This window comes from Centrocercus urophasianus, unplaced genomic scaffold (assembly GCF_019232065.1).
Source record: "Centrocercus urophasianus isolate 14NV4802_14NV808 unplaced genomic scaffold, USGS_Curo_1.0 seq_14, whole genome shotgun sequence".
NCBI lineage: Eukaryota > Metazoa > Chordata > Aves > Galliformes > Phasianidae > Centrocercus > Centrocercus urophasianus.
The window spans coordinates 33,015,105-33,027,419 of record NW_024884586.1 but is presented as its reverse complement, the minus strand read 5'-3'; the positions used below and the strand labels follow the sequence as shown (position 1 = coordinate 33,027,419).

Sequence of the window (12,315 nt, the reverse complement as noted above, 5' to 3'; positions counted from 1 at the left end):
TCAGTCACTTACAGTCTAGATAATTTCTTGCAGTAATACAGTACAAAAAACTAAATATTCTCCCCTACATGAATACACTCCTAACAGAGATGATGACTCCCACCCAGTTTCTTCTCTTGAATCACAGGGCATAAGAGTTTCCATAAGTGTGTGTCACATTGTGATACAAGGTCACTAGAATAGCAATACAGAATCTAAACAGTAAGGTAAAAACTGAGTATTATTGAATAGTATTCATCCAGCAAAGCAAAGACTTACTGAGGAAATACAGGATTTTTATGGTATCACGAACAGAGAAGAAAAATTATAAGAGTATTCATTCACGCGACATAGCTCTTAGAGAAAACATTTCACTGGTACCTTCAAAGCTGGAAATGGATGATGGGACAAAATAGACTCTTAGCAAGGCAGTCGATGACATCAAATTGAGGAGGATGGCTAATGCACTGGAGGAAGGACAGAACTACTAGCTAGAAAACCTTTAAAAGCCAGAGAAAAGGACTGATAGAAATGTTTGATGTACAACAATAAACAGAAAATCTTGTACCTGGAGCAGAATAATTTCACACATAATTACAGGCTACAGCCCAACTGAGTAAGGAGCAAAAAGAACCTGAGGATATGTCAGACAACAACTTGAACTTGAGCCAGTAGCAGACACTTGCAACATCAAGAGACACTGATCACAAGTTGCAATCCTCATGCTTGTACTCCAAACTTAGAAAGCCCATAAACAAATTTTATACTTAATTAACTAAATAATGTTTTTTTTGTTGTTGTTATTTTTGTATAAAACCTTGAACTTTAGTCTCACTTGTACATTGCCAAATACAAATACTGTTTATCCATCCTTCCCAGTTCCAGTGGAATATGTTTAAGAAGACAGAAGCAGTGATTCTGGTATCATCCCCATCAGCTTAAAACAGGTGCAGCTTCATTAGGTCAATGTAATTTGCTTTGATGAAAACTGAAGTTTGAACCTTTTATTTCAAATCACTTTGAAATAAGGTCCTTAAGCTTAATTTCACAAAATTTCAATTTTTTATTGAAAGAAGAGTATGTTGATTTCTTGTTTTCTCATTTTTCATCGCATCTTTCCAGTCAAGCAAGTATTTTTTGATAATCAGGTTTTCCAAAGACAACTATGGTGAAGTCCATCTCCAAAGCACTCAGCTTTTCATTTCCATATCCTGACATTTCATTCACTTTTTGATAAACTCATTCAGTCAGGAAAGGCCCTCATTTTTTTTTCCAGAGTCCTTATAATCCAGTTCCTTTTTCCTGGACATAACACATCCTACTTTACTTAGGTAGAACTTGCAAGAATAAGAGTACCCTTACTGCCCAGAAAATCAACTGCATCCTGAGCTACATTGAGTGTGGTCAGCAGTTCGAGGGAGGTGATCCTGCCTCACTAACTGTGTCTTGGTGAGATCTTCCCTTGGAGTACTGTATCTAGATGTGGAGTCTTCAGTACAGAGACACAGATCTGTTGGAGCATGTCCAGAGAAGACCAACAGAAATTTTTCAAGGGATGGAATGCCTCCCCTACTAGCTGAAAGAGCTGGGGCTGTCCAGCCTGGAAAAGAGATGACTCTGGGAAGTCCTGAGAGTGGTTTGTCAAGTGTCTCAAAAGAAGCCTATGAGAAAGAAGGGGACAGACTCTTCAGCAGTGTTTATTGTGATAGGACAAGGGGAATGGTTTCAAACTAAAAACTAAAAGAGAGGAGATTCATGCCGGATATAAGGAGAAAAATTTGATGATAAGAGTAGTGAAGCACTGGTACAGGTTGCCCAGAGTTATGGTGGATGTCCTGTCCCTGGAGATTGTCAAGGTCAGGCTGGATGGGGCTCTGATCTAGCTGTAGATCTCCCTTTTCATCACAGAGGAAGTGGACCAGATGACTTTTAGAGGTCCCTTTAAACTCAAATGATTCTATGATTCTACAAAATTCGAACTCTATGGAATTAAATATTTTGTACCTTGAAGGTCATCAAACACTGGAAACAGGATCCTCAGAGAGGTGTTCGAATCATCAGCCATGAAGACATTCAAAACACAAATGGGCATAGCCCTGAAGGACGCACATATTTCAGCAGTTTGGACTAGAAATCTCCAGAAGTTTGTTCCAAAGTAAATCATTCTATGGTTTTACAAAGACAGTTAAGTATTTTAACTTCAATTTTACAAATGGGAAATTTGAAGTAGAGGAAGATAAAGTTGCCTCTGAAGAACACTTACTATTAAAACTGTAATGGCTTCTGTATTTTGCAAGCAAAGATGCTGGCATACCTAGACTGAGGCCATAAAATAATCAGAACATACAATATAGAAACGCAATCAGAACACTTGAAACAGTTGCAGAGAAGCAAAGTGACTTTTTTAAGGTCAGACATCTGAAAAAAAGCAGGAAACTCAACACAGGCCTCTCACATCCCAATGAAGAGCATTCAGCAGCTTTTGTGATAAGGACATCTGCCCACCAGACACTCAGCAAAAAATTAGCAATTCACTCATGCTAGCAATAAATCATCACATTCAATTGCCTTGTCATTAAAGCAGTCTGTCCCCAGAGAGGACTATCCAGGCTTTAAGATTAATTCTACATCATTGCATTTTTATCATACACACCTAGAATAAGGTGGGAGAGTTTAGTTAATAGATCAGCTCCAGTTTTGTGTCTCTGTGAGAAAGTGCAGATATGTATTAATGCTTCTTTTTTTCCAAATTTAATGGGTGTTGTCTTGGAGAACAGCACATACAACAAAGAGACAAGGTATTTCATATGTGTGAAACAGGAATAATGTAAAAGGCAGCAGAGTGTCAGAAGCAATAGAGGCATTACAAATTAAAGGCTGACAGAGAACCAGAGTTATTTGATGAATCATTTTGTAAAAGCTAGCTGCAGCAGTGCAGACATTTTCTCTTTTACACTGTAAGAAAAGAGAAGATGTGTCAATACACCTATAATTGTGAAGGAAGTTTGTCACAGAGCCACAGGATCACAGCTACCTTTCCAATGTCTCCACTGCCACTCCTCAAAAGCAGCATACAGAGCACATGCTATCCAAAGGATTGGAATACAACACTGGAGAGTTGATCTCTACACAGCTGCTACTATAGAGAAAGCAAATAACACTTGGAGAAACCAGAAAGGTAAAGAGACCATCTAAAAGAGAAGAAATACTGAAGAATACTGGAGAATTGTAAAACCTGGAGAAAGAGAACAAGACTGTAAAAGAAAATAACCTAAGCATCAGCCTAATCTTTCTGCCAGTGATTTGTACCTTGCAACTATTTCTGTAAGGAAGTGATACTAGCTCCACTGTGCAGGTCTTTTCAGTTTAAGCTACTGAGGTGGAAAAAATTTGAATTGATCCTAGGAAAGAGGAGCTAGATAGGCTAACATCATTTGTTTTCCTTCCCTCGAATCCCACGTTTGTGACTGAGTTGAAGTCGACGAAACCCCAACTTGGGAAATCAAAAGCATCTATGTACCTCCTTTCAAGGCCATTAGAGATTTCATGCAGGGCTAAAGAGCAAACAAACTAGCACCCCAGCTACTGGTCTGAGCTGGTATGTAAAGCACTGTGCTGATGAAACGGTAGAGAGAAGCTTCGAGTAAGGTTTTTAGTGTCTTAGTGGATGGAATACCATTTGTTTTAAAGTAGCCAATGACCAACCAAAAACGTTGTCTCATGTAATATGCTCAGTGTTCCCCTACTGGAAACTGTGACAGATTTTGTAGACACTCTGTAGGAGCATTCCCCAGAGACTGAAAGGTTACAGGACAGCGTCTGTGTCCAAGCTGACAGCTTCTGTCAGAGTGCAGAGAAAAACAGCTTTTGTTCCTCTGGCAGGTAGCACAGACTAAAGTGTACACAAAGCCTAAGGGGACAGAGATGCCAGAGGTTATTTGAATAAGAGTGCTGTGCTTTCCCAGCATTTGCACTCCTGCTTTAGTACTGTTCAGCAGTGAATATCTGGATTTTAGGCTATTTTACTAAGCCCAGCAGAGCCTGAAGTTTTGGACTTTTCTGAAACGGAAAGAGGTAAAGGAGATGACATATATTAAAGGGCTGGCTGCCTTAGAAATAAGAATCCCAACATTTAGAGGACTAGTTCATTAAACCCAAACAGCTATTTCAGTTGAATGTTAAGTTCATTATTACAGTTCAGTTTCTACAAAATAGAAATATGCATTTAAAAATAAAACAAAAAAAAAATTAAAAATCTCTAAGGTGTAGCAATTCTCTGTTCTGCACACAGGGAGAAACGCCAAGGACTAACAAAAAGGGATCATGAACACCCTTCTTACATCTACCAGAACACCACAAAATAAGCATGGTTGACGCTTCCTAGAGGTATGCCATGGAAAAGTCAGTGTCGGTATACTGGATATCTGGAAGACACAAAATCAGTCACTAAGGATCATTATCCCAGAACTAGCTGTTAGCAGAAAAAGCAATTAAAAACAAAAAAGAGAGAGAGAGAGAGGAAAGAATGCGCAAATATGCTCACTTTGGTGAGCAAAGTGCTTTCAATTCAGAATCCGTTATCTCCGATCAGTGTCCAGGCCATCACAAACCTTTCTGTCAGACAACAAACAAGCTAGTCCCATGATCTCACCCACAAAGTAGCAATGCCATCTATCACAGCCTCGTAGACAAATGAACATGGGTCCCTCTTGTGGGATTTTACAAAATTTTTTAGCAGAGTTTAGTGTCATTTCTCTTCCTCCTGCAGCTGCCTCTCCAGGGACCAGACAGTCCCCAAGCGAGTAAAGAAAACTAAAGGCAGTACTGAACGCTAGTAATTGAGTTTATTCTTGGAAGTTAATTAAATTTTAGCTATTCTAAAGAAATCAAAGCTCAACTTATTTATTTATTTAAGGCTTCTTTTATAAAATGTTCCTATCGATGTCTTTAGGAGATAGCAATATACAACCACATATATTAAGTCCCAGTACAGTCTGATGATGTGAAATACAGAAAAACTCCTTACATCATCAAAGGAAATAAGTGGCTTCAGGCAAAGACCTGTTCAAACAGCTAGGCTATGAAGTGGCTGAAATTCAGCTCTTTTGAAAATTCTTTTGAAAAATCCCACCAGCCCAGAAGGAATTCTTACACAATTGTTCACATATTCTTAAGATGAAGTTACATAATTTGTTTCCTTACACAATCACCGTTAGCATGCTAACATTTACACAGCATTAGAAACAAACAGAATTCCTCTTTGTAACTTCATGGTAAATATATTAATTAAAATAAACTAAAAGACATTTTTGAAAATAAGAAGCTATGAGGGAAAAAAAAAAAAAAAAAAAATCCACTGAATGCTGATCTAGATATTTAGACTAGGATTTCTACAGACTTGGCATACTGGCTGCAAGTGCAAAAGAAACCTAACTGAAAACTCCAAGATGCTAAGTGAAACAGAACTGTATGAAAATGTTAATTTGTCATCATGATTTTTTCAATGATTGTGCACATTAATTCTATTTTCCTTGTGACAAAATCTAAACCCTCTGTTTTTTAAGGACACAAGATTCAGTGAAAGACACAGATCACAACAGGAAGTTCTCATTTGGTTTCAGTTGCTTTTTAAAAGAAAGCCAAAGTAAATCACTGAGAATTTCTCAAAACAAGGATGAAATAATAACAATTCAGAAGGTTCTTAAACCTTACCACGGCCTACAAAGAAGTCACCATTACAATTACGTACAAAATTGTAAAGATAGGTCCAGAGTATCAGAAGATTTAGAATAAAGGTTAATAGCCTCCCTCTATGACGCTCTATCTGAAGTTCACATTAGACATCTAACGAAAATCTGTCCATTCACATCTTTGTTTTGCTGGACAAATGTCATCAGAGTAAGACTAGGTTTTTGTAAGAAGGTGATTAAAAACTAGTAGGTCTAGAACTGAAAGGTGAATCTACTATAGAAAAAGTACCACTTTACCTGATCTTCCATCTCGCTGAATATCCACATGATACCATTCTCCATCATTGGCTTTCTTCTGTGTGGCTTTGACTTTAATGGTCCCAGATCCCATGTCCAGCAACAAGTAGAGGTTCCCATCTAGAAGTTCAACTGCAAAGAAGTCTACCTTCGTGTTTTTCTGGCTCCTGGCATCTTTCCTCTCCTGAGGCTTGCCATGGGTGAAAAGTATTAGCCCATTGGGTTCGGTGGTTCGGAAATCAAATGATATGGAGCCCATCCTTTTGGTGTTCCATTTGGGCAAACTAATATATGCCTCAGGTGTCTCAAAGCTGATGGGGTCCAGTGTGGCCACATTCTCACATACAAATTTCACTTCTCCATAGATTTTCATCTTAGTATCACCAATCCGTGCCAAGCGAGACAGCTCCAGACGAATGTCATTATTCTTATAAACAACCTGCCAGACACAAAGAAAAACATCATACATCAATCCTGCATACTGTACAAATACTCCAATTACCTTCATCCGTGGGAGATAAACTTCTCCCAAAAGGCAGGGGGGAGCTGAAGGGAGACCACGCAAGAATGTGACATGATGACAGAAGCAGAGAACAGAACCAGGAAGGTGTACAGAAATGACAGCAATAGGTATTCTGTGATGACTATAGATCAGATAATCTGGCAGAAGAGAAGAACACTTGCTGAAGGACGCAGAGAACAATTAACTCGATCACAGGCTCATTCAGCTGTAAAAGCTTTTGTATATAAAATGCAGTGTATGTCTGGCATCATGCTGTTATATTTGCATAAAGTCCATACAAAATACATAACCAAGTTTAACCTCTATGTCCATCTCTGCTAACCACAGCAGGGAACTTTGTGCCACCACTGTCATTTTTTTATTATTCTTATAAACCTACTTTACCATTAGAAGAGAGATGTAAAAAAAAAAAAGTAACCAAGTTCCTGTGAACTATTAGTGATTGTCCTGTGGTTCCTAGAGAGAGAGAGAGAGAGAGAGAGAGAGAAGGAAGGAGAGAGGGAGAGAGAAATTTATCTTACCAAGAAATCTTAAAACACAACAGGCACAAACCTACAATAGGTATAAATGAATAACACACAAAAATCTCTATGTACGGAGTGCTTGGACTAAAACACAGTCTGAGGTGATGACCAGAGCTCTGGACTCTGCATAGCGCTACATGAATGGAAAATATGTGAGAGGAGAGTCCCAAATAGCCAAATACTACTGAGCATGCCTAGCTCAGGTGAAAGTCCCAACTTTCTCTTTCTCGCAGGTACAGAATTAAACTACATGTGAAAGAGCACGTCCCTCTGCTCCATGCCATCCTCTCAGAGTCAGGGACTGGAGAAGGCACAGAGCTATATAATATTCATTAATAGATCTTCCTTTCAACAGCCTTCCATGCTTCCTGGATGCTGGATGAGCACATATAGCAAGCAGAAGCATTTCTGCAATCACTACTGAAAACTGAAAATCACTACTTTCTGCATCACTACTGAAAACTCTGATTTCTTGTAAGGAGCTATTATAAGGAGGTATAAAGTACTTTCTACCTATTACGTACGGCATCACACACATAAACACAGATTTGATTTCTTCTGCTTTCAAAATGCTAACAGAATGAGTTGTTAGCAATTTACTAAGAAAAGAGAAGGGAAAAGACGTGTATTTTTAATTCTAAAAATATCATATGGACAGGCTTAAAAACATACAGATGTAACATTTGGACGTGCATCTGTAATACTCAGCCTGAAGGCCCAAGGGGAGTTTCTGACCAAACAGATAATTCTTCACTGATGTACTCTAGGCTGTAAACCCAGCAGTAGATTGAGGATAAGTAAATCAGAAAAGAAATTTTCTGGAATCAGACAGACATATATAATCCTACCAGCAACTAACAGAAATAAGCTATGGAATATCACAGTACAGGAAAGGCAGATAAAAAAAATCAGCAAAAAATATTAAAAGGCATGTGATAGAGAGATGGGGAACAAGATCCTAAAGATGACCTTAGGATAAAAAAGAAATGAAATCGCAATTCAACAAAGTTGTAGCAAGTGAAGAACTTCCGTATTTTGCTAAGAACTAACAGAGAATTTCGCCAGTGCAGCCAGCACAGCATCTGTTCTCCCTGTTCCAAAGGCAAAATGTCCTACATCAGAGTGAAAGGAGAATCCAAATGTTAGTTCCCATGCGGAGTCATGTCACAATATTGTAGTTCCTCCCAGCAGAGGACAGTATTGACCTGCAATAGCTCCAGTTATTTTGCTCTAGTTTCCTAGGAGAGCACTCTGCCCTTCCAGAGACTTTGAAAACATCAAGTCTGTTATAATCCACAACACGAATAAAATATATTTTCAATTTGTGGAACTGTAGTAGTTTCATTCCATGGATTAACCAGGTCAAATACACTGGCTAGACAGACCACACACCTCCTTCCAGCAGCTCAGTAGGGAGGTGCATTGCAGCACTTCTCTCCCTCTGGCAGACAAACAAGTACCATGAGCCAGACAGCAGAGACAAGCAACAGCTACACCAGCATCCAGAAAAGACTTGTGAATCATGTTAGGTGTACTACTCCCTGTAGCTCTGGGTTTCTACCTGGACTGGCAAGGGCTTCTGCACATACTTTTTGTTGGGGCCACGTCTGGTGCTTTCCACAAACACTAGCTCAGGGCAGTGCACACAGGCTGGTCTCTGCATCTCAAGGAAATGGTGGAATTGAGGGTACAAAGGAAAATGAATGGAGCAATTAAAAGCATGGAAGAGCTTTCTATGAGGACAGGCCAGAAAAAAAAAATAAAACGCCACAGCTCTCCCATTTAGACTGAGAAGGAATGTAATCAAAACTTATAGAAAATAGTGGAGAAAGTGAACATAGAACAGCTCTACAGCAATAACACAACTAGAAGTATTTTCAGAAATGCAAGTTTAAGTAGATTTTTACTTATTTACAATGAGAACTTTTGGAACATGCTACTACTACAAGAAGTCATGGAAATAGAGAGCAGCAGCAGATTCAGAAAAAGAAACAAGAGAAAGCATGGAAGGAAGTTTTACAAACTGTTGTAAAGGAAAAGAGAGGGAAAGACCTTCTAACTACTCGTAATCAGATGACTGTATGCTGTGGGAATGTAAGAAAAATGTAATGCTGATAACTATGCTCATGTCACAGTTTCACATGTGGCAGAGGGGGAGAAGAAGGAGGAGAAGGGCCTCCCTGGCCCTTCATCCTCCCATCCCCTTTTCAGGGAGAAGAAAAACAAAAATGGCTCAGTTAAGATAAGGAGAGAGAATGAGTTTAGTACAAATGTTAAAAGCATGCAACAGCCTGCCACATGATGTCATGATATGGAATACTGATAAAACCAGGGCAGCCATGTGCTCACTCTTAGTAGCACTTACAACTGCTTCTATTGGAGGCAGAATACTGAATGAATGGGCTGATGGTTCTTCAGTTCTAATAGGGCTTTTCCTGTATTCTTAATAAATGTGTACAGTCTACCCTTTGCTTCACTGCAAGGATGGTCTGGAAAAGTGAATAATTGGTAGTGGAGACAGTCCTTCTCACAGCACTTACAGGACTCGTGTGACTCCGGTGCAGCTGCATTCAAGGTTTCACCCGTTACGGAGCTGCTTAGGGGGGCAAAAGAATGCCAGGCCAGAATGAATAGTGACTTTAATGATTTTATCATAGGATAATTACTCTCATAGAGCAGTGTTAACAGTTCTTCACTTGGACATTTGACTAAAAAATAGCACGAGTACTTGGATTTGAATCTTCTCTACATGAAAGGAGAAGTAGCACAGTGCCTACAGATGATATATGGTGCTGGGCTATGTCCTGTGCATAGCTATGACTCAATGATCTATTCTTAGGGACTTCTACAGGTCGTTGGTAAAAGGAATACGCTTACATACAAATAAGCAGCTTCCAGCTCCCAAGCTTAGCAACACAGAATCACAGAATGGCCAGGGCTGGAAGGGTCCTCAAGGATCGTGAATCTTCAACCCCCCTGCCACAGGCAGGGCCACCAACCTCCCCATTTAATGCTAGACCAGGCTGCCCAGGGCCCCATCCAATCTGGCCTTGAACACCTCTAGGGATGGGGCATCCACTACTTCTCTGGGCAGCCTGTTCCAGCACCTCACCACTCTCTCTGTAAAGAATTTCCCCCTGACATCCAAACACACAGGTTATGCTTCCTTTTTCATGTATTTGATACTTGAATAATAACTTCTTTCTGCTTTGGGGAAAGGCAGAGAGTCCGCTTCCAAGTTTGTCTGGGGTTTACAGCAGACTGCCATGCATTTCATTGATTACACCAAGGCCACAGCAGAAAATCCTCAACAAAGAAGACTTTTAAAGGACTAGAGAAAACTACATGGAATTGGTCACTAGTAATTGTAGATCTGAGAGCAAGTCTGGAAAAAAGACTGACAAAGCAACTTCAAAGCAAGACATACAGGAGAAAGGTGAAAGGGTATTGAATGTATACAAGCATTCTGAGTCCATTATTGTCAAAGAAACAGCTTCACCCAGATCTGAATCTCTGTTACTCAAGTATTTGTTGTTCTTCAACATTTTTTTAAATAAAAACAAAACAGCAAACACAACCAAAACCCAGTCTACCCTGAGAAATGTTAAGAATACCTGTGGTTAAGGAAGAAGTGCAACTGTGATTATGTGACTGCCTTTAGACACTGCTTACAGCCACATTTGGACATCAAAATCCTAACATATAGTCAAGTACAACTCAGTATAGTCAGAACTCTCAGCACCATAAACAAAAGACTAAAAATAATCCCTGAATATGAATTCACCAGGTGAATTCTGAGCAGGAATAAAGAGACAGCAGTATCTTTGGCTTGGGCAGTGAAAAACTAAGGCAGCTTCAGATATCTGCAGTTTGTCACACCAGAAGTTCAAGAATGAAAAAAGAGAACATAATTAAAGAACTGGAATGCATGTCCCATAGCAAAGAATATTCAAATTCAGTCCTTTTTAATAGGGAGAAGTTACAGGGTGATCTGATCACAAACTACAAGTACCTATGCAAAAAATGGAATTTGACAATAGAGGGCTCTTAAATCCACATGACAAAGGAATACTAGGATCTGGGGGCCAGAAACTGAAGTTTGAGAAATTCACATTTTAAAATATTATGACTTATTTTTACATGAGGGTAATTTGCTGTTGAAATAAATTACTACAGGTTATGGTGTATTCTCAGCTACTGGCAAATTAAAAAAAGGAACTTGTTTTTTCTAAATAACATAGTGAGACAGAAAATTAATTTCTGTCTAAAGCAAATCAGTCTAGATTAATCATAATGGCTCTTTCTGCCCTCATAACCTATAAATCTTTGTGTTTTAATGAAATCAACAGATGTTTCACTGCAGTTTTCCAGGACAGATGAAATACGTCCTTGCATAATGTTAAAACTGGCAGATAAAGGAGAAGAGACTCGTGTTGATTCAAGTCAGACTTGCCACCAGCGCTTTACTCAGGCTTTGTTGCATGTTTGTGACTCCAGCTTGCAAAATACCACTAAAAAGAAAGACAAGTAAAAAGCCTATGGAATAAAACTCAATTCCATACTTCTATATATATGAGCTTAAAGAGCTTCATTCTTAGAAAGTCATCTGCTTCAAGCCAGAAAAGACTTTCAGTGAGGAAGCTGTCAGCCAGCAGTATTACTTATCATCTGTGAACACTTCCTTTCTCATAGTTTCATTTTACCTTGAATCTCTGAACTACCTTGAGGCTTTTAGGGATAATTCAAGATACTGATGGAAATTCTGCAGCTCAGGCCATGACTGATACAGAGGACTGTCCCTTGCTAGGACATGGCTTTCAAGTTCCTTCTGGACACATTTTCCATGACAACTTACCAGCAAGCACAGCAATAAAACCAATACCTATGAATTTGTCCATATTTATCAGATGGCTTTCTAAAAAAAGCTGATGATGCCTGTCTAAAAAGAGTAGTTTGCTTTTGTGCCACATCTGATTCCTGTATCAGAGAGGGCCAAAATGCCTAAGAGTATCAAAGAGATAATGTCCAGTACAGTCATACAAATCCACTTCATAAGCTCTCCCTGGAAGGGAGGTAGAAAAGAGAAAAAAGAATGATTGTTTGAAAAGTGAACTTTACTCTCCCAATCTCAAAAAACAATTTCTATTCTCAAAATACATCTAGAGGAACAAGAAAAGCTTTTTTTTTCTTTTTCCACAGGGAGTTGTTCTGAACATGCTTTAAGAGAGGAATAATTTAATGGTTCAATCTGTCTTTGCTTTATGAATTGGGTTGTATAAAAGGATGGTCAGGGATTGGGCAG

General features: G+C 39.0%; 1 protein-coding gene across 4 annotated transcripts in view; it reads right to left on the bottom strand.

Moving 5' to 3' along the window:
* The window catches only part of NRXN3 (neurexin 3), an 891,094-nt gene that overhangs the window by 653,105 nt on the left and 225,674 nt on the right, over nucleotides 1–12,315 (bottom strand). For all 4 annotated transcript variants that reach the window (XM_042814128.1, XM_042814126.1, XM_042814127.1 and 1 more), the window contains one exon: nucleotides 5,967–6,405. In XM_042814128.1, the coding sequence (XP_042670062.1) occupies nucleotides 5,967–6,405 (439 nt within the window). The remainder of the gene's footprint in view (nucleotides 1–5,966; nucleotides 6,406–12,315) is intronic.